We start from the raw sequence: 25736 nt of genomic DNA, 5'->3' as shown, positions 1-25736 counted from the left end.
CTGCGCATTCCAATGAGATTTGGTGTGTTATGTCAGGGAAATAACCAGCCCCCAAAACAGAAGTGATCAGTAGTTTCCTGGTGTGGTTCAGAGGTTTCAGTTCACCATCAGTAATTTGGTCATTTATCCCTCTAGAGATGCCATTTCATTTACTATTTTTGTCAAACCTTCACCATTTTGTCACTGTCCTGTTTCTTTGTCCTGTAGGAGTGAATCAGAATCCAGCCGAATATTGACACTTCTTTCATAGGTGTTTCCAAAGATTTCCACAAGGAAATTAACATCTCCAGGACCTTCTCTGAAAATCTGTCTCTCCTCTGTCTGTACTCAGAGTTATGGGAAGTGGGAATGAGGATGGGAGGGCTGCTAGGGTACTTAGCGTCATGTCTCCAGTGCATGTCAACTAGAAGTTGGATTCTACCTCCGATGGAAGTGATTAAACTAATGAAAACCTCCTGGCCACTCCATTCACTGGCCACTCTGAGTTATTAGTTTCTGTTTACAGCTATCTGTTCTCTTGCTGAAGGAGAAAATTACCATATTTTCCCACCACAACAGCTTATTTTGCTGATAGACAAGATCTCCAAGGTAGCAGTATAGTACTCCTTTTCCTGAACAATTATTAGTAATTCCCAAGACTAGAGGCATAAGGCTGGGTAGACTGAGGAGAAAACTAACTTTTGATTCTCTATTTTTACACAATAACTAAGTCGTTTGTCATGAAAAGTTCCATTGCTCTTTCAAAATCCAGGGTGAACACTAAAGATTACTTCAATATCTATGTAGAAAATAAACAAATAGCTTTCAGTAAAGCCAGGTTTCCACTACACTTTCAAAGCAGTTCTCCTTCTCAGCTCAGTATTATAAAAAAAAGAAAGGTCATTAATCACTATTATTTGCTATTTTCTCTAGGAAAAGTACAGGATGGAAGCAGCACTGTACTTGTGGTCAGCTCTGCTTCTCTGAAGAGCTAAAAACCTGCCTTGGATGGCTACGTGCAGGTGACGACACCACCCTACTTTGGTAGCTCCTCAGAGCTCCGTTGGCGTCTCCATACAACACCACAAGCATGGGGCAGATACAACCATGGGGTCTCCTTCTGGTTTCTCATAAAATCCCATCCTCAGAGCTCTCTATTGATACAAGAGAGTTCAAAGAAAATTATTTCCAAGTTGGCTGAGCAGTTACCTAGTTGATAGAAACCTTGCAGGCAGTTGGGTTGACACATTCAGATATTTTATAATAGAATTGTGAAATCATCAAGTTTGAAAAAGGCCTGTATGATTATTGAGTCCAGCTATTGACCCAGCACTGTCAGCTGCACCACTAAACCATGTCCCCAAATGTCACATCTATTTGGATGGTGAGCACAAGTCTGTGTTACTCTTTATATGGCAGAATCACAAAAGGAAACAGAAGCAAATTATGTGGTCCTGTTTCTCTAAATTTTTTTCAACCTTCTCCCCTAAAACAAACAAACAAACACCAACAAAAGAACTATGAAAACAGCAGTGTCCTGCAGACACCAGTTGAAGGTTTTCTTTTTACATCGTTATTTTCCACACTAATCGTTACATTTTGGAGCATAGCCTTGTAGAAAGTTTAATTAATTTTTCTTCAGTGATGGGAAAATGCATAAAGGCCATTGCAAATTAAATTTATCCAAATGTCTCCCATTTGGATATCTCACTGGAAACCATGAGTGAATTCCAGTGCTTCACAGCTCTGGTCATGCAGGAAATACTCTGTGAATATGCAATGTTTTGGCACATCCTTTTCACAATTCTAGTCACAAGCCAAGAGTCAGAATGGCAGAAGCATACATTTTTCAAATTTTATTTTAGTCAGCTGAATGGGTTTTAATCCCAGAGCCAGCTCAGACTGGAGCAGGTTCAAGTTTGCAGCAAGCTGTTCAGATTGGCTTTATAGCTGGGTTTCATAGCTCAACTGGTTTGATTCAACCAATTTTATGAATAAGTAAAAGTCAAGGATCCATTCCCTTCTCCTTTTTCCCTGAAAAAGCACCTGAAGAAAACTGGTCATCATGCCCAGGCAGGTCTGATATCTGCTACAACACAAAGATAAGCATGTTGCTTGAGCAAAAGTCTTTAAAGGTCTGAAGAAATAAGATTAAATTCAACTAGGGAGTGGAAAAATTAGGATCTGGGTTAAATTCCAGGCCTAGATTTGCTCACAAGTAAATGCCTGAAGCAGGAACTCACTTGCACATTCCGGTCTTCCTCTGCTTACTCGTGTCCCTGGCACCTCTTCTCCATTGTCAAAGACACACCAGCAGCTCTCCTGGTCCTGGCTGCACTGCACAGGGGAGAAACTCCCATTGTCCCCTTCACACTGGGGGATGTAGCCTCTGGCAGCTTCTCGTGAAACAGTTTTGGACTTCAGCATGTTACAGAAACTGGGACCTGTAAAGAGAGAAATTCTTTGCAAGATACAGAATAGAAGACAACAAATTGACCTAAAGACTTTACCAGCAGTGCCTCCAGCCTGTTTTGTTGGTAGGAAGAAAGACAAGTGACCACGAAAACATAAATAATTTGAATCATTATAGAAACATGGAATTTTACTTCTACTAGAAAAACGCCACATTTTTTCTAAGATTAATGTGCAAGTGATACTGTTTTAGAAAAATTGTTGAAAAAATACTTTTTTTTTTTTTTTTTACAAATATGATAGTGTATAATTTAGGTGTTCATATTTAAAAGGCAAAAAAGAAATCAAGTTAATGTTTTTAGTAAAAATTTTTGATCAAGGTAATTTTAAATATAATTGTATGATCATTTACATTTTAAAATAGTTAAAATGGTGGTAAGAAATCAAAGATTAAAAAATGCATAGAAGCCTATTCATGAATTTGTCTAGACTGGTTTATTTCTGGTGTAATGAAAGTAAAGGGTAACTATCTTCAGATACCCTTTCTGTGTTGCTGTGCTTGTATGCACCCTATCACTGAGGAATCAAACTATGAGCCTCCCATGTTTCACAGGCAGCATTCTGGAAAGGAAAGCACCTATGCTGCAAAGCATGAGGCATCACAGGCAGGGGGCAAAGCATTACTCACACTCAGGATTGCCATCCAAGTCTTTGCTGCCACGCTGGAATATTTCTCCTGACACAGGATCTACACACCAAATATCTGTGTCAGATCTCTGCAGCACAGTGTATTCTCCTGTCTACAAAGAATTAAGGACATGTCATTGCAGAGCAATGTACTTTAACGCAGACACACCTAAACCCACACCCCAAAGATTGGTTAAAATGTTTTATTATATTTACATTTTTCCATTAATACAACATATTGAAAAGAAACACAAAATACAGTCTAACTAATTTAACAGACAGACTAGTCCCTGAGAGAATCAAGAATCATTTAGGTTGGAAAAGACCTCTAAGATCATTGAGTCCAACCATTAAGCACGGTGTAGACTAAAAGTTTATTGAGATGAAGTTCTGATAAAATCCTAGTTTGAAATGTGTTCAAAAAATGTGTAGATGTGGTGCTTAAAGATATGATTTAGTGGTGGACTCAGCAGTGTAGGGTAATAGCTGGACTTGGTCTTCGCAGGCTTTTCCAACCTAAATGATTACGTGATTCCATAGGATAATGATTCTATTACATGAAATGTCTGTTCCTTGCTTGTCTCTGTCCTGCTCACTGCCACAATTTGAGAGCATACAGACCCTGTTTTTTGGGATATCTGCACCCAGCTCTCTCTCACGCTGTCATTCTCTCACAGCTCAGGAAGAAAGAGCTCCCCAAATATCAGTCAATTAAGATATGCTGATTAAGCACAGCTCTGCAAGAGCACCAGGCAGAGCCAGCCTGTGGGAGGGAGGCGTGGGCAGGCACAGAGCTTCCTGTTCCAAGTCTCCATCTCAAAAATATTTAAATTCTGCCTTCTGCAGGGCAACACCACCTGTTATTTTTGTCTTACCCTTTTCCTTCAGGTTAATAAAAATGTACAAGGGGTGCTTACGGAGCATGGACTAAAAGTGCACATGACTTTGGCATGGTGTAAGCAAAACTGCTTCCTCCCCCAGTCATGTTAAATCACCTCAAGGCAGTTGGGGATGAACAGATCAGCTGTAGAGGTGTCCAGCTTTGCACTGCTCTGTCTCCAGCTGGAAATTAAGGCATTGGTTCGGGATCGCTGACATGAAGTCTGGCCTGTCAGAGGGAAAACATTTTTAAAATAAAATCAAGCTTCAGAGCAAAGCAAGGGAAAGGGTTGCATCACCAGCTCCCTCACACATCTGTATTAGGCACTGCTACAGTTTCAGGCAGGGAATTCCTCATCGGTGTTTGATAAAACCACAGAATGGCTGAGGTTGGAAGGGACCTCTGCAGACACCTGGCTGGACAACTGGTCCAATCCCCCTGCTCAGGCAGGGCCACCAACAGTAGAGTATCCACTCTCAAATAATGAAAGCCAAAATAATGCACAATGAAATTAAATGAATTAGCAAAATAAGAATAAAATTCCTTCTCCTTTTTTTGCAATGGTTAAAAGCAAGCGTTACTTCATGCATATCATACTAGAATTTCCAATAAATATTAAAATTTGCAAGAACAGGTAAAGGCAAATATTTAGGAAGAGGACCCAACTGACATTTGGGAAGTTCTGCTGAGCGTGAGACCAAGGAATCCATGACATAACGTCCTCTCTCATCCACACACCAGCAATGACCTGGCCAGGGAAGAAAAGCAGCTTCATTTTAGATGTTGTACTTCAATGTGCTTTGTTGCATACCAGGAGGATTTTCATCCTCTGCAGCTCCATAGAATGGGGTCAGTAAATCTAAGCCACAGTTAAGTCTGCTCTCTAGTAGAGATCTAGTAGATCTCAGCTGAGAGCAGTGGTGTGAATGGAAATGTAGCAGCTCTGGTGAGAATCCCCCACTGCAGCCCTATGACCTAGTCCCAGAAAAATGGCATCATCCACAAACTTGCTGAGGGTGCACTCCAACTCATCATCCTGGCCATGACTGAAGGCATTAAGCAATACCAGCACCAGGACCAACCCCCAATGAACACAACTAGCAGCAAGCAACTGAATATCTACTGATTTTTGAGCCCCAATGAGCTGCCACTTGACTCCAGTCAATTTACATACATCTTGTGGACCACATCACTTTCCTCCAGTCTGACTACTACCGGTCTTCTATCCTTTAATTAGAATTCTTCTTAGATTTTCTTTGTTCAGACGGCCCAGAGTGTCTTAGGAATTGCTCACCTGTGCTCTCATAGCACTGACTTGGCTCCCAGTTTCCCAGGCCATCACACTGAGGGATGTAAGGGAGAAATCCCACCTGTGCTGCTTCCCCAGCAGAACGTTTTGAAGTAAAGTGACTCTGCCAGTAGAAGTGTAGGACTATAAAAGAGAAGTAAAAGAAAGCTGCTAGTGTGCAATACAGGATATATTAGAAGCACATATTTGCAAAAACCTGAATGTTCCCCGTACTTCAGAAGATAAATTAATAAATGTTTAAAGTACATAAAGGCTGGTAAGTGCCCAGATTTTATATTTGCACTGTGTCATACATATGACACTACTGAAATCAGTTCTTGGAGTGGCAGGTTAATGACCCTGATTAATTACACCTGCTGACTTGCACCTGCTTTTCAGCAAAGTTGCATTTGACATCAAGTGCTCTTGCACAGATTCTGGGCATGACTCTATTTAATCAAGCTCTCCTCTCCTTTCCACCCACCTGACCATGCAGCCAGCTGGAGAGCAGAGTCACTGCCTGACAGCAGCTTTTGGGAGATCACTGCCTCCGTCCTGTCGGGTCCAGCAGAGCGCAGGAGGTCACTGTCCGTGAACTGGATCCCCTTCGCCAGCAAGAAGCTCTCTCCAAAGACAAACTGGGAACCATTTGAGGCCAGAATGAGCTGCTCTGCCTCCTCCATAAATTTCATGGCTTCCTGCTTCACACCTTCACATATACCAGGACCTGCATTAAAAAGTATATATATGAAGAGTATATTAATGACTTTCATCTAAATCCAGTAAACAGTTGCATTTGAAAACTACCTGGTCTTTTAACTAGTATCATCTGGTCCCCTCTGTACTCAGTTTTGAATTGCATAATGAAGCAAACAAAGGACACTTGTCAGTGCCTAGCTGTTTAACAGCAAGTGTCTGAGAGTGCCAGGAGTCACACAAACATTCTCCATGTCCTCAGCCAAAGGCTTGACGATTTTAAGTCCTCATTGGTTACAAACAGAGTTAATACATCTCTACAGAACATTCCATCAGTTGCTGCCATGAAAAACTGTGGAAAATCAGAAGTGTGAGTCAGAAAGGAAAATGAAGGTATATCCCTTAGGTATGGAGTGGCAGCTGACACTTGGCCTGTCCTCTCCATACACCTACTGACCCAGAAAGTGAAGTTCAACACACCGAACCAGCTCCATGAAAGCTGCTCCTCCAAAATAACTCTGTTAATCTCCTTCATCTATTCCCCACTTGCCCACAGAACTGGAATCTCCAACAGTTTGCCACTCATTGTCCTGTATCTTCCTCACAGCTGGAAAAATACTACCTGATGAGAACCATTTCAGTGATGGCATTGATAACATAGGTCATCTGCAGGAGTCACCCCAAAGAGGGCCCAGCACCTTTGGAGGAGGTGTCTAGACAGAGAGCTTACTGAACTCAGTGCTGGCCTCCCTCTCCTCCTAGTGACTTCTAGAGGATATCTGTTACTTTTGACCACATAGTAAAAAACAGTAAAGAAAATCCCTCTTGCTTCATTTTGTCATTCTTGAAAGTCATTTACATCACAGTGTAATCCTGCTTTTTCCAAACAACTCTTCACACTTGCTAATATCCTTTACCATCTGGCTAAGTATCTTCTGCAAAAGCATTATATGTCCAAATTCCAAATTATAAAATCTACACAAACTTGATATGGAACTTTATTCCTCCTTATTCCCAAAGCTGAGGCACCACTTATTTACCAGAAATGAGTCATCCGTCTTCTGATGTCCAGTGACAATGGCAGTGCTGATGATCTTTCTGACAAGTTATTTTCTGCTACTTCACAGCAACTGAAAGGACTTCCCTCTCTTGTGGCATAAAATAACAGACCAGAAACACTACTACATACATGCCAGAAATTGTTACTTACATGCTGGAACCTGGTTCGCTCCTGCCTTTGTTCCCTCCAGCTCTCTTCCTTTGCTATCAACACACCAACAATCACGAAGTTCAAAGTGGCCTAATGGAGTACTGAAATCAGTATAGGGTCCTGGGTAGTAGCTCAGCTGCTCAGTCAGAAGCTGCCAGAACATATATGGGTCCAGTAAAATGTTCTCAGATGCATTGGTCACGTTTCCTTTCAGCACTTCGGGTGGGAGATCCGTGAAAGAGGAATACATGGCAAATGCAGGGAAGACATTCTGGTGCCCAGCCTCATACAAAGCTTTAACAAAAGCCGAAAAGCCTCCAGATGATGCCTCTTTATACCCAGCTATTGTGTTCAAGAGATCAGCAATGGGCAGGGGGTTGCCTTCATTGTTCTCTGCAATCCACTTTTCGTACCACTCGAAGGCTGTCTCGGGAGGGCCACTGCACTGCACCTGCCTCCAGCCACCCTCAGCATCACACTGAGGGAGCTGAATGCTGGACAGCTGAGGCACAGCACTTGGATCTGACAACAGGAGCTTCACAGCCTTGAGGAACTCCTGCCCAGCTGTTAGCTGGCAAGCGCTTGGGCCTGGGGAAAAGAAAAACATGCACATCTTGTGAATGCACTGAAGATATACAATGCCCCTACTCTCCAGTACAATAAACACCACTACCACAACTTGGTCACTCATCCCAATAATAACAACAACATTCCTGGCCTGTTACTAAGAGGGCTTAGCAATATTAAGGTCACATGGTGAACCAGGGTAAGATTGTAGTTCTTACTGGGGGGGCAGGTGCCACTAAATGCCTTCCTGAATCTGTTCACACCAATCAGGTATTTTCAGATACACTCAGCAATCTGGTTGTTACTCTTTATTCAACCAATCTCTGAAAAAGAAACCATCTGAATAGTGGAATAATACTGATTTTATTCCCCTTGGACCAAACCAGAATTTTAAGATTGTGTGTCCTCTCTTCCTACTCTCTACTGCTGCCGAATATAAAAATACCATCCCTCAAAACACTGGAGTGAGTTTGTTTGAAAGCCTTTTCTGCCTCCTCCATAGCCAAATTTCACGTTGCCACCAAGCAGCTCTACAAACCCAGCCAACCATGGGAGCTCATCTTCTTTTGAGCTCCAGAGAATTCTGAACCTTTTTATTTTGGATTGCACTACAGATGGGTTGCTAGATATAAATCCTCTCTCAATTCAGATCATTACAACAAACTCCCCACTACTTCTGCAAACTTCTATTCAAAGGAGCTCCCTCACTATGCACCACTCTCAACTGCTGGACACTCTGCTATTTGTCCCAAAATGAGAAGCTGGCTCTCCTCTTGGTCCATTTTCCCTGTTGATGTGCCGTTTTCAGTTCACAGAAACTTGAAAGACAAATATTTACAGCCTATGTGCTTCCTTCTTCCTTCATATTCCATAAAGAAAAGGGCAAGGAGAGGCAGTTCATTGTCTATCAAACTGATGTCAGAAGTCATTTGCAACTCACTTTTTCAGCCTGACTTTGTGACCCTTATGAGAAACCTATCAGCCATTGAATCCCTCTCCTATGTCTGGAGTCCTGTGATATCTTACCAAGTTGAGGATGTATTCTTGAGCTAAAGAGACTAAATCAAGTTCATAGTTTAAGGCACTGAAAATCTTTAGTTCTTAGGAAAAGATGAGCCAGTGACCTTGCCCAGGTGACTTGGTCCTGTTAGTAAAAGGGCTTTTTCACTAGGCAGGGGTCACATTCAATTCCACAGATGTTCCAGGTCTCCTGGGCATCATGGATGTTACACACTCCAGCTGCACACTGAGGTAGAGACACACCAATGACACATTCATTAACCAGGCAAGACCTCAGGCTCCTCTGCTTTGAGTGTGCCCACCCTACACCCTGACCACCTTTAGGACCTGGGATATCAAGGCTGACACACACTGTATTTCCCACTATTCCTCTGCTGACTTGTTTTCCTGTTAGGAGACATTTGCATACATTATCCATTTATTTCCAGATGTAATCAGATATGGAGAAAGAATCATGGAATTCCCATACAAAAGAAAGTGTCTTTAAATTCCCAGTCCCTAAGACTTACATTGCATCGGCTTTCCAGCTTTCCCCCTTATTCCTGGAACAGTCTTGCCATTCAAATCGACACAGAAACAATTTGTCCCATAACACTGGAGTGGCAGAAAGTCTCCATCCTCAGTACAAGAGGGAATAAAAAGATCTGATCCTGCAGGCAGGCTTTGCTTCAGGTTTTTCAGGTTTCTCCTTTGCTTCTCACACTCGGTGGGACACCTTGGATGTTTGCCTTGACGTCTTGAGCCTGGAACCTCCTTACCCAAAGCGTCCAAACACCAGCACTCTCCTGCATAGCACTGAACTTCCTCATACCTCCCCTCCTTGGTGCATGTTGGGACAAACAGGTCCCTTGGCTCCTCACCACAGTCTCTGGATCCCAGTGCTAATTTCACCACTTCACCTAAATCTTCAGCAATGCTTTTGGGGATGGAAATCACTTGTTGAAGAAAAGTAAAGAACTCTGGTAGCTCCAGGACAGAAGAAAGGAATTTCATCATATTCTGATTGTCCTGGAGAGTTACTGTGCGGCCAAAGCTGCCCACAAGAGGTTTACTCAAAATGGAACTCCTCTTTAATACTTCCAGAGAAAATGCCTCAGCTGATTCCAGAGGGCCTTGGCCATTAACCCTCTCTGATACATCCTCCTGTTGGAAAAACTGGCCAATGCTGTATTTCCCACTAGTGCCAAGTACCCCTGTGAAGTTAAACTGGATCAAATTCTCCAAGAACCTTCCTCCAAAGAGGTTTTCTTGGAAGCGCTTTGGATTGGCAGTGAATTGCAGTGCCACTTGAGCCAGTTCCCTTGATGGGAACATCCCTGCAATGGCTTCACTAAGGGTGGTTTCTAGCTCAGGAGTCTGGCTGGCAAACGGGCTTTGTGTAAGTGGGGATGACAATCCAGAGTCCAGATACAGCTCCTTGAAGGAGGGAGGGCAGGGTCTTGAGAAGCCATCAATTTTGTCTGACTGCTTATCTGGCGTGGAAAACAAATTGGACTGACTGAAATACCCAGCAGGGCCGTAAAGGAGCCTCGACAAGGCCCGTCGCCGCTCGGAGATGCACGACTGTTCTTCACCTACAGAAAGATTTAAAAAGAAAATAAAAGCAAATTTTGGAACCTCCAGAACCTGTAATTCTATTGTTCTCTTTCAAGCAGCTGGGGCAGAAACAACATTAAAGTATAGATTAACCTGCTTCCCAACTATGCACCATGCACACTGATAAGGAAATTTGAAATGTTAGTGCCTATGGTCTACAAATAAAATTTTCCAGTCAAGACCTAAAAATGAAAGGAAACATTCCTTCTCCATGGCCAAGTTCTCTGCTCTGTGGTCTTTTACTGGTTCTGTTGCTTCCCAATGTAAATCCTTGTCCCTGTTCCTTTGGCTGAAAGAATGAAAAATGTCTTTTCCAAATATTTTAGCTCTCCAGTAGGATGCCTGCTGCTAAGGAAAACCTCCAGTGATCCAGGTGAAATGTGTGAACTGAAGAACGAGAAATAGACTGCAGAGAAACTTATTTTAAACAATGCCCACTAATGAGGAATTTATGGAGGTTTCCTAACTAGATCTTCAGTTTCATAGTGAGGTGTTCGTTGCAAGAGGTTTGAAAACAAATTGTTAAAATTAGCAGTAATAGAGTTCTAAGGGCCAGATGGCATTCACAAATGAGTTCTAAGGGAAAAAAATGCAGAATTTCAACAAAGATAGACAAATGTCAGGGTATTGGGGGTACCAACAGTGGTCCTGGGCACTCATACCCTATATGTCACAGGTGTAGCTGCATCCAGCCCCATCTGTACACTGATACACAGGCAGCAAGGGCTCTAAGTTAGGATGCAACACATCTGTGAAGAAGGACTAAGTTTAGGGCTCCAAAGACAGCAGAAAAGGAAAGACTCGATAAAAATAAAGACACCAAGAATCAGGCAGAGAGGATGGTTACGGCACTGACTGCATCTCTGGAATGCACAGCTTGACTCATGTGCCATTTACACAGTTACCTGTCCTTGAAAAGTAGCAGAATTATGGAGAAGGGATGCAAAAGTAGCAGAACTATAGAGAAGGAAGGCAAAGATATTTTGAGGACAGAACAGCTTTTCCAGTGTGAGAGAACATTCAGTCTGGACAAAAAAATACGATAAAGGTTTTTAAAAACAGAATTCTCCACATCATTCACAATAGACAATTATTATTCAGTATTTCTCACAGTACAGAGAAGTCCAGATGTAGAACACATAATTATGATAATGAAATTTATTGCCAGAGAGTGCTAGGAAGGATAAAAGGCTAGAGGACAATTAAGCACATCCTTGGAAGTTAACCCCATAGGGGAGGGCTGAACACAATGATCTGGACTCAGTCTCCAGTTTGGGGCATCTCCCACCTGCAGGAGGATATTTGGAGCTGTGTGCATTTTCCATGTTTCTCACACTTTCTCCCTCAGCACCACTGCTGTCCCTGTAGGGGACACGACCATGGATATGCAGCTTTAGCCTGCAGCACAGCCTCCCTTGGGCTCCCCACTCCATCTCAATTTATTCCACAACCAGGCAATATGATAAAGCAATCACAAGTCCTGTTAACAGTAAGGATGAAAGCTGGAAACCTAAAAAGCTGCTAAAATGATAAGCAAGTAATCCGATGTTCTGTGATTGACATCTTTCTCACTCCTGCTTTTGCACCCTTGTCCTGCTCTGCAGTTCCTGACAGGAGCTCAGGGTCCCTTCCCAGAAGTTTCTTTGTAAAAGAACTTTCTGTAGGATGGGCCCCTTCTGTTTTCAATGTTGGCTCTTGGTTAGAGGGATGAAGAACATTCCTCAGAGGGCCGATAAGTTAGTGCAAGCAACAATTCCACAAGAACAGTAATATGAAACAAATGTAGGATCACGGGCCATAAACACTCTCCCCTCCTACCCAATGTTGAATCAAATCAAAGCAGAGGAAGAAAGAATAAACACAAAAGGAACTGCTGGGGTGAATCTACTGTAAAAGGTCTGAAAAGAAGCATGTCCCTATCAGGACTGCCTGCTGCCCCAAGTGATGTGAGAATCCCGCACCTATGGCCCTGACTCCTCCAGTGTTCACAATGCTGAGTGTGAGAGCCAAAGACATTAAAGAATCACAGAATAATTAAGGTTGGAAAAGACCTGTAAGGTTATTGTGTTCAATCGTTAACCCAGCACTGCCAGGCCCACCACTGAACTGTGTTCCTAAGTACCACATCTACATGGGTTTTGAACATGAAATAAAACAGAGGAGAACAGGAGAAACACACATGGCATGTAGCTGTCTGAAAAAACTGCAGCTATATCCTCATGAAATACCTTCTCAGGAGTTAATCTGTGGAACCTCTGCAGAAATTTTTCCCTGCCTAAATTTCCTGAGCCTGCCAATAAAAGCTGCAAGCAGCCTCAAGTCATTGCCTCCCCCTTTCTTCCCCCCCTCAAAAAATTATCAGGAGGGGTCAGCAAAGCATACTCAAAGAGAAAACAACCAGTCCCAACATATGGAGAGGCCTCTCAGAGGTTCCCTCGCAATATCCTTGGTGATCAGCCTCAAAGGCACGCTGAAGTTTTCATTTCACAGTAAGCCTGTGTGTGCCCAGAGCGCTCTGAGCACTTGGAGCCATGGCACCTAGGGCAGATTCCTTCTTTTTTAGCTGCGTGGGAAGCTGTGCTGTGTCTCACAGACAGAGCAATTGCCTTCCCCCAAGGCAGCCCCCACATTAAGACCCTGTGCCCCAGCCCTCCAGCACAATCCTGAATATTTAGGTAGTGCACTTCAGAGCTAAGGTTTTTAACTTTCCTCCTCCCCTCCGGCCCCTGGACATTTCTGCTGTCATTTCCATTTGGGACACTGATTTGATAGTGTATTCCCTGTGGAATCTCTTACAGCCCAAACCTATAGACCTTTTCTGAATTGTTTGTTGGGTGGTTTTTTACAGGATTTAGCAGTTTTCATGGCAAAATATGCAGTGACAGAGTTGGGAAAAAATCCAGTAAGGATGGGAGATGAAATTCCACAGCATTTCACCAAAGGAAGGAGGCAAAACACAAAATCACCATCATTTGCTTCCTTATATTACCTCAGATATTCTCACTTAACACCCTGGTTCCTGGAGTCAAGAGCCAGATATCAGAGCTGCAAAGAAAAACCTTGCCATATGCAAAACTAAAAGGCTAAAGAAAGGTCATAACAGAAAATAAAAGCAGTATGATATTTAATAATTTATTAGAATGTGACTCTTAACCACAGGGAGGTTTTGTGATCTTTGAACACCTGTATCTGTCAGAGCCGGGAAAGGACTTGGTCTGTTCTGTTTCTTTCTAAAGACACTGAGAGATGGGCTCATTTTTCCTTTGGCAAATCCCGTACATACCACAGGCAGGGGGCTGTCCTCGCCTCCTTGTGCCCGGCACCTCTCGGCCCTGGGTGTCCGCACACCAGCACTGTCCCCGCTGGTGGCACTGCACGGGCGCGTAGCCCCCGTCGGCGGCGCAGGACGGCACGAAGGGGTGCTGGAAGCGCAGGGCTGCGGAACGCTCAGCCTCACACCTCGAGGGGCCTGCAAGGAAAACAGTGCGCATCAAGCAGGGAAAGCTTAGAGCTTCAGAACCATCTCTGTTTGATCCCATTGCTGCCTATTTGGGAGAAGAGAAAAAAAAAAGGAAAAAAAGAAAAAAAGTTTAATTTCCTGATCGTTTTCAGTGATGCGTCAAGTGTCACCAGCTCAAAACACAAATTCTCCATCCTCTTTTCCTTTGAAGAGTTTGCCCCATGGTTTTCTACTGTAGGTATTGATTTCTGAAAACTAAAAACAGAAGATAAAACCTCAACACATTTTTCAGCCATAGGTGCAAGTAGGCAGAGCAGGAATATCTCTCCCAGGGAACCATGCTGGAGGCTGGGGGAGCTCTGGCCCTTAGCGCAAAAGCAAAGTTGGTCAACAGAGACAGATGTGCAGCCTGGGGGACTGATTTGAAGGCAAACATCAATGTTTCAGGAGAGAATGAGGCATTGCTCCTGCAACCAGGTCTGCACCTGACTGTGGAGATTTGGGCTGAGCCCACCTCATTTCTCTATTTCCCTCTGCAGGGAACTGAAGACCCTATTCCTGTCAAACTGGCCTTAATGGCAGAGAAGGCAAAATTTCATCAAGTAAATTTTCTGGGGTATGATCTCTCCAATACAGGACTTTACACTTTGAACACAAATTTTGCTTGTTTATGTCAACCTGAATCCTACAGCCTAAACACTTCTCACCTTCAAGAACTTTCCAGTTGCACCCAGCTACCTGTGTGAGGCAGTGAGAACACCATGTCAGAGCAAGCTGTTCAACGAGGGGACTCTGACAACGTTCCTAATTTGAGTGGCTTCGGGTGACAGTGTGAGAGCTGCGTAAGTCACCAGAGCATCCCCCTCGGTGGCTGATGAACGAGGTCACATCTCCATCTTGTGGCTGGTACAGCTTCATCTGTGCTGACAGCTGCTGCAGCCCCAGCTACAGTCAGAGCTAAGCCAAAACCACTGTGCAGTGCAGAGGGAAGATGCTTTCCAGACTCCCCAGAAGGATCAGCTTGTCCCAAAGCCAGAAAAACTGTGTGACTATATGGCCAGAAGACTGCTATCAGTATCTGCTCAATATTTCTGGTGATGCAACTCCTTAGCAAGAGTCAGACACATGTCAGAGGAGTTTGGGACTTTGGATGGGAGGGTGAAGTATCACACAGGATTCAAACACTCCCCAAGAGCCAAGGCAGTTTGTTTTGGGCTCTGGTCTAGGAGGGAGGAGGTACCTGAGCTCCTGTCCTGCAGAGTTCATTGCCTGTAGGCAGAGAAACTCCCTCCCCATGTGCCTGCCCTGACCAGGGAAGGAATGGGCCCAAGAGCAGATCCAAAAGTTCAGCCTTGCTGACTAAGGCTCTACAAATTCTTGTGTGGTCTCCTGGGAATGGAGTATGTTATGGTCAGTGTAAAATCCTTCCTATTTCTGAGTATACCAACATAAATTAGGGAGCATTTTCTGAGGGTTTTAATTTAATAAATCAACAAATCCATCTCCGCAATCTCAGGCCAAGAGATACGGAGAGTTCATGGGATTTCAAATAATGTGATCTGCAGGCACGTGGGAAAGCATTGATCAGAGGACAGGTACAATCTGCTGGTAAAGAACATACAATGCAGAGAATAAAAGCCAGCTGCAATTCAGGGACCTTGATTCTTTCATTCAAACTGTCATATTATATGATTTTAGAGCAAAAAACTCCTAGAACCACTCTCCTCAACAGTAGATGTCACATATAAGCTCCAAAACTGCCACCTAATTTAGAGGGCATCACCGGGGTGCTACTTACACCTGAACTTGCCAGAGGTGGCCAGCTGGACCCCCAGGAATCGCCTCTGCAGGATCCGATGGATGCTGGTCTCTGTGAACGTGCGGGCAGGCTCTGGTACGGAGAAAACCGTGTCGTAAACTTCGTCTAGCAGCAGTTCCAAGCCTGGGAAACACAGATTTTTAGACAGGGCCTGCTTTTAAGACAGAAGTCAACCTTATACCACAGGAGCAAAACTGGGAGACTCTCAGGGAAAGTAAATCCAGTTCTCTAAACAAGTCAAATGTGGAGTTATACCACATAACCCTAATGCACCACATCCTGCACCCAAGTGCTGGGTGCCCAGACACCACCTTTATGTCCTGACATCTACCAAAACAAGCAGAGGAAACATCCCATAACTGGCAGTAGGCTGTGGTTTTGTTAGGTTCAGGTTGCACTAAAGAAATTGATGGTATTTTGGAAACTGACGTTACCAAAAACAATTACCAGTCATTTTGGTTGCATACTAAAAACCAAGACAGTCAGTAGTTTCTCTGAGTGAGTGCACAAATTTTTTGAGAACTTCTTTCTTTTCTGGGAGTTAAATGTTGAAGTTCTCATCTGTCATCTAAATTTTTTAAGCTATTGTGCTTTGTATCTTTCCCCTTTAAAAAAAAATAACAAATTAAAACCACAGTATAAGGAAGGTCTGGAAGTCCTCAACCTCCTCATTCCTCCTTGCTTACAAAAGACCATTTATTCTTCTGAAGTGTCCCATTAACTACTAACATGCCTAAATCCTGAGGTCATGAGAGAAGAGGATGTCCCTGCCCATGGTAGAGAGGTTGGAGTAGATGTTCTCTAAAGGTATCTTCCAACCCAAACAATTCCATTATTCTACCTAAGCAAGAAGAAAAGAGTTCATTCTTCAGCCCTTCATATTCCCCTGGCTTTGCTAACAGGACATATCGAATATGACACTGCTTTCTAGTGTGGGCAGAAATTGGACATTCAGAAATCCTATTCCACATCCCAAAGAGGACAGGATTAGCTCCCAGGCACCAACTCCACTTGTTGCTGACTGAAGCTCTTGCTCCAAAGGGTGGGATTTCATCAGTGAGCTCCAGCCCTTCCCATGGGCATTACACTGGTCACAGTGGTCTTACCCCTTGCAAGAATGAAACTGAAGTTCCAAATGAATCTGAAGACTGATAGTTGTTATTTGTCTGTTCCCTTGGGAATTCAGCGCCTCCCAGATTAAAGGATGAGATGCTGGAAGGCACTTACCTGTGTCTGCTAACTCCCTCCCCAGGCTGTCCACGCAGTAACAGTACCCAGAGATCTCAGGGAACGTTTCCTTCACGGAGCTAAATTTTTGGAAAGCCCTTGGGAGCCTGGAAGAAAAAGTAGCCTGCTGTGAAGAGCCCAGGGAGGCCCATCGATAATGAGAAAGTATCAGCTGCTTCATTCCTGATTTTATAGGAGAAAGATGTTTGCAGAGCACAAGGCCACTTCGGTCTCCTTTTGGCAACCAAGCTCTGACATGAGCGAGATCGCTCTTTCAGCAGAGTAACAAGTCTCCTAAATGCCATTTTTTCTGAACAAATAGGGGGTAATCTCCCTTCAGACAGATTTCTGACCCTTCCTAAGCATGTACTCAGCATCTAACACTCATTTTCAATTCTATTCTCACCTTTGAAAGCCTGTCAAAGCGTGTAAAATAGACGGGCGTTGGCTTAATGTTATTGCAACACCCTTTCATTAGCTCCTTCCACAAATCTGCACGGGATGGCAGAATGCCTAAAATAACAGGTTGCTTCCCCTTCCTTACATGCCACGTATGCTCTCTGCACTGAATTAACTACAAAAGCTGATAAAAACGTCGCTAATAGCTTCCATTTTCAGGGCATGGTTCAATTGATTAAGGAGAAGGAGAAAGGGGTTTTAACATGCTACAAGACTGATTTTTGCTTCTGGAGATCAAAGAGATGGTTTCCAGTGTAATATTCGAGGAGTGACAACAGCCAGATTCCAGCAAAGCAATTATTTAAGACAGAAACTTAATAGGGTCAGAGTTGGAAAAAATATTATAAATGTGGTCTTAACTGACAGACATCCTAGGGTTTCTTCAGGAAAAAGATAAGTTTTCCTAGTTTCAAAGTGACAAGTTCTAAAACAATCATATTATTTCAGGGCACATCCCGTTATCCTGAAATACTATAAAGGTCTGGTGTTCCAGATGCATGTGGCTTATTTGGGAAAACCTAGCAACAGGGAAGCAGAATTTTCTGCTAAAGACATTCAGAGAGTTACACAAATTAGAATTTTACCAAGAAAGGACACTCAGTAATGAGAATATTGGTGGATTAGGCACTGATTAACCGTGAAAAAGCAGTTCACAAGCCATCCTGTGAAACTGTGACCAGGCTTAATTCAGTGCCACACTCCAGCAGCCTCAGGGATGCTCTAGCATGAGTAGCCTGAGAACAGCAATGAAATGCTTGTCTGGCTCAGAGCTGGTGCTCAGGTGAGTGGTGCAGAGCAAGGGGCCTTTGCCACCTCCAAGACTCTGCCTGAATCATAGAACATTCTGGGTTGGAAGGAACCTTAAAGACTATCTAGTTCCAACCCCTCTGCCGTGGGCAGGGGCAGCTTCCACTAGACCAAGTTGCTCAGGGTTCCATTCAGCCTTGGCCTTCAACACTTCTAAGGATGGGGCATTCACACCTTCTCTGATAACCTGTGCCAGTCCCTCACCACTCTCACAGGAAAGAATTTCTTCCTAACATCTAAATCTAAACCTACCCCCTTCCCAAAGCCATTCCCCTTTGTCCTAACACTACATTAGTTTAAAGCCCTTTTCCATCTCTCTTGTGGCCCCCTTTAGATACTGGAAGTGCTATGAAGTCTCCTGAGAGCCTTCTCTTCTTCAGAGTGAACTCTCTCAGCCTGTCTTCATAGGAGAGGTGACTCCTGGGAGCTGCACCACCTCCTGTCAGGAGAGCTGAAGATGTTACTGCTTCCACAGGACATCAAAGCTTGGGAATGCACAAAGCAGCAGCCCCTCTGTCAGAGGAAGGGGCTGTAACCTCAGGGCTGTCCCAGTGTTACCCAGCAGTGCTCCCGTCTCAGAATTTGCACATCCCTGTGCAGTGCTGCTTTGCCCTGGCATCCTTCTACATCTTCAGATTAAAAGTCCACTGACTCCCTCGACTTTGGATCATCAAATCCTGCTCCACTGCTGACACTGGCATGCTGAGAGAGACTAAAATGTCACACTTCAGGGCCCAGAGGGGCTTCTGACAGCATGAAAACAATACAATTTAAGGTATAAACACATAAATACCATATTCCTATGGTCTTCAGTGTACACATAAACATCTTGGAGTATTTCAAGACCTTTCAGCTGCCCTGGATTATCATGCACTGCCCACTGCCCAGTCAGGAATATGATAATTTCTCCACACTGCTCAAGTTCTTGGAGCTCATCACCTCAGCCTCTGAACCTCTACATGAGTGAAACAGGTTCAATGAAAAAAGTGGATCCTGCCTATTTCATCCTCAACATTAAGAGGTCACATGCACAGTTATGCTACTTTGGGGCAGATGCGCAATCACATCTTGACATTCTGGTTATTTTTGTTGCAATTTGAGAGTAAAGCTAAATAAATTACAAACAGATATAAATTAGGCCCATACAAACAAGAGAGCAGAACTTTTCTCACCTTATGTGGAAAACCCACTTCTGACCACATTTTTTCTTTTCTCAGACTCTTTAACAGCCCTCAAGATATGTAGTAATAATGTAGAATTCCTCATTTATCAGAGCCAGTCCAAATCAACTGTGACTACATTTAAGTTATGGATAAACTTAGAGTGTCTCTATGTGTTTCAACAAGAAGGCTCACACTCAAAAACACAGGAAAATAAATAAAAGTGATGTTGTTGAACTTTTCTTCAAACTTTGAGTCTCTGCTCTTGGCTTCCAGCAAAGACAACTCACTACTGATTATAGCAAGAAAGTAGAAAGATCTTCCTTGACTTTTGATTTTTTGATAATTCCCATCAGTCTGCTACAGGGTGTTCTACATGGCTGCCCATCCAGGCAGGACCTGGACACAGTCCATACAGAATAAGTAACAGCAGCCAAGCCCTCAGGGTGAGGCAGGAAATTTGGGATCATCTTTCTTTTTGGAAGTCTTCTTTTTGGGAAAGTCTTAGCTCTAAACTTCTGAGTTTCTCCATTTGTTTGTTTGGGAGTGGTGGTTTAACATACTGGCTTATTCTGGGATATTTATGAAGGTCTAGGGAAATAATTTGGAAAGAGAGTTAGGATGATATCTCTAGATTTCAAAAATCAGTGTGTGGAACCAAAGAAAGTTGCTCCACTGGTTCCATATGAACATAAAATACAGGTTTAGACCCCTGTCCAGCTACAGTCCTTTGCTGTGGAACTCATCCCTTCAACTCCATATTCTGCCCTGGTTTTGGGAAGGAATAATGACATTTCAGGCAGGAATAGTATGAAAATAAATATATTAATGACCTGAAATACTCAGATACGATGGCAATAGGTTAAGCCAATGCCATAATTAGAAGGCAGACAGCTGGGAGTGAAATGATCCTGCTGTGATTAATTACATGACATAGAAAATAAATCCAATCTCACAGGTCTTTGCAGGCAAATCTCCCAGTGGGAGGAAAAAAATGTCAATTTAAAGCATTGATTTCTCCACTGTAATTGCTTTTTTAGCATTTCCACACTCCACAGACCAACAAACAAAAGAGCCAGATTATTTTGCTCTCACCAGAATAACCTCTCCTGAAGCGCTGACAAATTTGCACTGTGCGTTCAGATCTGACTTTCAAAAGAAAAAAAAAGAAACAAAAGAAAAAAGAAAAAAGAAAAAAATAAAAAAGAAATCCCTCCAAACAGCAAAATTGGCATTTACAATAAAATGCCTTTGCTGCTACAGAGCCAAGTCACAACGAGATGCTATGTTTATTGCACTGCCCTCCATGAGGGAAACTGGTGCTGACTGAGGTGCCGAGTCAGTGGCACTTCTAGGGACACCAAAAGGTTTCTCTGGAGAGTCTGAATATCTGCACCAACACAAACTCCTCTCCCAGCAGTTCCCTTTGCCCATCCCTTATGTCTCCATCACAGTATTAATTCCCAGCTCCTCCACAGGACAACAGCTTCCTGCCCCCACAGACAAGGATTTCACCCGGTGTTCTGAAACATTCCCCAACCCTCTGCAACCACCTAAAGCCAGTTGTGCACAGCACAGCTGTCCATCACGTGCTGGTTCACCTGTGTGAGCAACCCCAGAATTTCATCTTTGCATGTTGCCACTTGTCCATCTGCTTTCATCTCCCATATGGAATTGTATTTCCTACCTCATACATATATCCAAATTTCTCTGTTCCTTCTGTATTTATCTTATTTGCTCTTGTCTGTCTGTCTCAGAAGTAGCCCTGGCTACTTTTCCAAATACAGATCACAACATGGTATCCAGTGCTGTGTGAGGACACACCAATTAAACTGCTGGGATGGAATACTTTTTTTTTTTTTTTTAAATCAGCAGATTTAATTCAGAAGAAAAAGTTTTTTCACTTGGTCCGTTCTTCAACAGAAAATAACATTGTGTGCAGTTACAGAATAAAGGCTTCATGAGGCAAAAATCACAAAAAAGCAGTCAGACAGTGCCTTGAAGGGGCATGCAGGATTACCTTCCTGCTTCAGAAGCCTGAGCTCTTACCTGTTGTAATTGTGAACAAGATCAAAAACACTCATGTCTGTTGTGTTGACAAACTTGCACTGGACGGGCAGGAACTCTCCGTCTGCTGAGCACTGTGGTGGGCTCTTCTCCCCAAACCCGTGCAGAATGCGACGGTCTCGGATCTCACAGTTCCCTGGACCTGATGGGGAAAAAAGGTAATGTTTATTTGTGTAACTTCCCACAAACAGCTGAATGGCCACCCTGTTGTCTAAAAAGGGGTTACATTCATTACATTGAGCAGGGACACTGAGGTGCATCATCTTGTTTTTATGAAGAGCAGGGAATTGGACTCAATAATCTTACATGTCCCTATTCACACCAAACCTTTCAAACTTACAAAACCCATCATTTTGTTGAATATTACTTACACTGTGCTGGCTTTCCTCTTTGTCTGGTGCCATAAATCTCCATTCCTTCTGGATCTACACACCAGCACTGCCCCAGCTCCATGTCACACTGCACCTTGTCAAAAGCCCCAGAATCCAGGCACTGAGGGATGTAGGAGATACTGCTGCTGTTGATGTATCTGCTCACCAAGATCCTCTGCTTTTGCAGCTGGCAAAAGGACAAGCCTGAAGTACCAGAGAGGGGCACTGTTAGAGGAAGGTTCTGCTTGGGCACTGAATCATTTATCGAGGCAACATCTGAGTTTTCTCAGAACTACAAGTTCTGAGCCTGCCACCCAGGTGGCATGAGGACATTGATGGACTTGAGGTTATGAAAATTGGTACAGAGAAGCCCACCACAGATGGGGTTGAAACTCTCCAACTCAAAAGCCATTACACTAAATCAATCGTTTATTCACAATTTATCTTACTGAGACCTTCATAAATACAGATATCCAGGTGTATCAGGTTTCCGTGATAAACCCTGAAGAAACTCCAGAACTTCCACTAGAAAGACCTAGAAAATTACCACAAACTAGAGTCCATCAAAGTCTGGGGCTAGCCTATTCTGGATTTCAGCATTTTAAATGCAGATTGAAATGGTTCTTTACTCAATCTGAGCAAAAATAGAAACTTTTTACTTACAAGATATGGGATATCCATTCTGTTTGCTGCCAGGAACCTCAACACCATTCTCATCTACACACCAACAGGAAAGACCATTCCTACTGCACTGGACTGTCCTGAAGAAGATCACAAGTAACATATTTTATTTTGTGTGTGTAGTCAGTACCAGACATAAACAAAACCATAAAGCAAACCAAACCATGTCAAATACTTTAAAATCACAAATAATGGAACTGGCAAGGGCTGCATTTCTGGTGACTTTAATCAGTGGGAGCCCTTAATTCTAGTAGTTCTCTGAATTCTTCAGGGATTGCAGATATGTGACTTGAAGTCATTGAAGAAGCAAGCAGGTTGGACAGAACCCTAATTCTCATTATCTGAGATTCACCAAACACTTTGAGACTGTTTCTAAGTCAAATCTAGAATGGTCACAGTTGCCACCAGACGCAATAACAATAGTAAAGAAATTACAATCTGTACTCAGCCTCAACTTTAACTTTTTAGCTTCTTGAACCTTCAAGAAAGATGCTGCTCCCTAAATCACTGTTCTCTGTGTGGTTTTTAGTTCCTTTACTGCCTTTAGAAAGAAACCTGACTGTGCCACTTACGAGGGTGGATAAGTTCTCAGTCACTTGGCTGAGCTGTGCCAGCTGGCTCACACATTCACCCATGAGCATGTGTAGGAAGACAGCAAACTGCACCAAGTATTTAACATGCAAATAATGCTGCCAAGATTAGTCTGTTAATGTTAAACTGACCTCTTAACCCAGAGATTATTTCCAACAACAGGGAATTCATTTGGGAGAGGCTGGATCTGTGACATGGCTCAGTGAAGTCACTTCAAGTCTTCTGGACTTCCCATTCTCCAGTGCACGGATACAGTGGCTCTCCAAGACAGGCTAAAACTCTCATTACCAATAAAGGTCATGTCACACACCAGCACATTAATAGCAGGGATGAATTACCTGAACTGGCCATCCTCTGAGCACTGAGGAACAAAGGCTTCTCCTGCTGAAAAAGCCTTTTCCCTCTGAAGTTCACATGGACGCAATGGTTGGGAATCGGTCTGATACTCTGAAAACAGCAAGAAGATAAAAACCTGAGTTGGTTTAAAACACCTAAGGGTGGTTTCACCACAAGCCCATTCTCATCAAACCCCTGTTTGTGCCAGTGCTGCAGGAGAACAGTCCCAGGTTCAGGGGTCCTCCCTGGCTGTTTCCCCATTGTTCCTTGTGTGGGTTTCCGTGTGGGACAGCACAGGGAGGTACTGAACAAACCCACTGTTCTGCCAGCTGCAGGATGAGCACATGGTGGTGAACCCCTTTCCCAGGCCTGTGTTTAGTTAGTCTCAGCTCTGTTCTGTACTGGCATGGCTATAATTTTCTGGTACTTGGGGTTCTTTACTTAGTTATGCCTATGACCACAAAAGAGCCCTTTGCATAACCACACACATCACTATTAAAGTTTCTGAGTAATTAATCTTTATTGAAGCTAAGTCACTCACTATTTCACCAAAAGGAGAGGTATTGCTTCTTAATCTCATGAAAGATTTAAAAAAAATCAATTTCTAGCAGTAGCATCAGACTAATTCATATTAGGAGCACTCTCAATTTTCACTGGAGCAAATGATCAACTACTGAAGCCATCTAGAAAAATTTTAATGCATTCAAAGCTGCATTTGCTGTGGTTTTAGTAGAAAAATGAAATTCATTAAATTCTTTCCTACAGAACAGATTACTTGATCTGACACTTTCTACACCCTCAAAGTCTGATGAATGTCATGCTCTTAATACCACTGATTAGTTTATAAAAATACAGAAAAACAAACCCACAGATACAGCAATTTAGTCCAAAGGTTGGCTTAAGCCAGTATTTGGTCTGAGCACAATCACACACAGCAGTGCAAATACATCATAAGTATTCTGAATGCTTTTTGAAATAATTTGCAACTCATGAACTTCTACTGCTACAGATGATTCTTGTTCTTCTAGTGCTTCTCAATCACACCTGTTTCTATGAGTTTTTACTGTGTCCCCTTAAGACCATGTGAAAATTTTCAAGAGACTGCAAAATTTCAGGTGATCTCATCTCTAGGAAACTACATGTAGGCAAAGCTCCCTGTTGTCACCTCAAACATCAGTTGCTCTGGGATGCGTGGAGATACCTGTGCACAGTGCTAGAGAGGGTCTACCAAGACATCTGAGTTAAATGACTAATTAATTCAGTGATTCAAATTGCTGGTTGTGCAGGACTATGAAACTCAGGCCAAAGAACTGGGGGCAGCACTCAGATATCCAATAACTTAAAGTTCAAGCCTAAATTAGATGATGGCACATACAAGTAGATGTGATTGGGGACCTTCACAACACTGCAGCAGCACCTTTTCTTACCTATGCTCCTTCTCTAGCCCTTGAGAAAATGGGTTTTTCCACCCAAAATCCAGGTGTACAAACTCGGGTAAACCTGACCACTTACAGATCCTTACAGTTTAGTGTTTAACCTGGAGCTCAGACTCAGTTTGCATAGCACTCAATAACCAGCTAAGTTTGCAGTGTGAAAGATTCAAGATCATTATATATTTCATCAGGACAACACACAGAGCAGTACAAAGATCACAGTCACCCTTGGGCACAGGCAGAGGAGAAGGACAAGTGTACTTACCAAATATATTGGCTGTTGCTATGCTAATAAAGCAACAGAGGGTGCAAAATGGGATGGAGCCCATCTTGTGAGGGGAGAGCCCCATCCCCTTCTGTCTGTGAGGCAGTTCTGTGCACCCCACAGAGCCTTCACAGCCCTTTTATAGCACCCATCACGGGGATGGGTTCACTTCTGTGCTGGTGGCTGGGCACAGAATGGTGTGAGTGACGCACATGATGCTTCTGAGCAAATTGCAAGAGGCCCTTTCAGCTGGAACTGCCCTCTTGGCTCTCCTCAGCCAGTTCTCATCCCCGCTCCAGGGAGCACAACTGAGCCGAGTGGCAGCAGGCACAGTGGGTGGCAGGGGGGCTCCAGCAAGTAAATTGAGCATATTGGTGTGACCCTGGGCAGAGCTCTGGCTCTGACCTGCCCCAGGGTGCAGCCAGGCTCTGCACTCCCCAGTGGAAGTGCACATTTTTGCATTCCCAGAGAGCTGAGCCTGCTGAGGGACAGACCAGAGTTAGGCCTCTGGGTGCTGCACATTAGGAGTGAATATAACTCATAATGCGGTTATTTATTAAGTGAAAAACAGTATGGATGCAGCTCCACTGACTAAAGTGAATCGAGGATCAGAGTCAATTACATTCCATCTTTTGCTTTTACTCCCACTTGCACCATGCACTTTAACACAGCCAAGTATCCGACAAAAGGAGCTTCACTTCTTGGGCTTCATCTTCTAGCTGTAC

At 43.4% G+C, this 25736-nt stretch overlaps 1 protein-coding gene across 1 annotated transcript in view; it reads right to left on the bottom strand.

The window, feature by feature from the left end:
• Positions 1-25429, bottom strand: part of TG (thyroglobulin) — a 149626-nt gene extending 124197 nt beyond the window's left edge. The window contains exons 1-16 of the mRNA XM_042036167.1: positions 25012-25429; positions 23316-23424; positions 22369-22466; positions 21706-21909; positions 21317-21476; positions 16842-16948; positions 15594-15737; positions 13619-13804; positions 9249-10313; positions 7153-7740; positions 5731-5973; positions 5253-5390; positions 4629-4706; positions 4074-4186; positions 3080-3191; positions 2223-2423 (exon numbers count right to left, since the gene is read on the bottom strand). Coding sequence (XP_041892101.1) covers positions 2223-2423; positions 3080-3191; positions 4074-4186; positions 4629-4706; positions 5253-5390; positions 5731-5973; positions 7153-7740; positions 9249-10313; positions 13619-13804; positions 15594-15737; positions 16842-16948; positions 21317-21476; positions 21706-21909; positions 22369-22466; positions 23316-23424; positions 25012-25096 — 3631 coding nt within the window. The 5' untranslated portion in view covers positions 25097-25429. The remainder of the gene's footprint in view (positions 1-2222; positions 2424-3079; positions 3192-4073; positions 4187-4628; positions 4707-5252; positions 5391-5730; positions 5974-7152; positions 7741-9248; positions 10314-13618; positions 13805-15593; positions 15738-16841; positions 16949-21316; positions 21477-21705; positions 21910-22368; positions 22467-23315; positions 23425-25011) is intronic.
• Positions 25430-25736: the final 307 nt, after the last annotated feature.

Source organism: Corvus kubaryi, unplaced genomic scaffold (genome assembly GCF_017639235.1).
Source record: "Corvus kubaryi isolate FWS band 111438036 unplaced genomic scaffold, C.kubaryi_AGA036_p1.0 37385, whole genome shotgun sequence".
Classification (NCBI taxonomy): Eukaryota; Metazoa; Chordata; class Aves; order Passeriformes; family Corvidae; genus Corvus; species Corvus kubaryi.
This window is presented reverse-complemented; position numbering and strand designations above follow the sequence as displayed.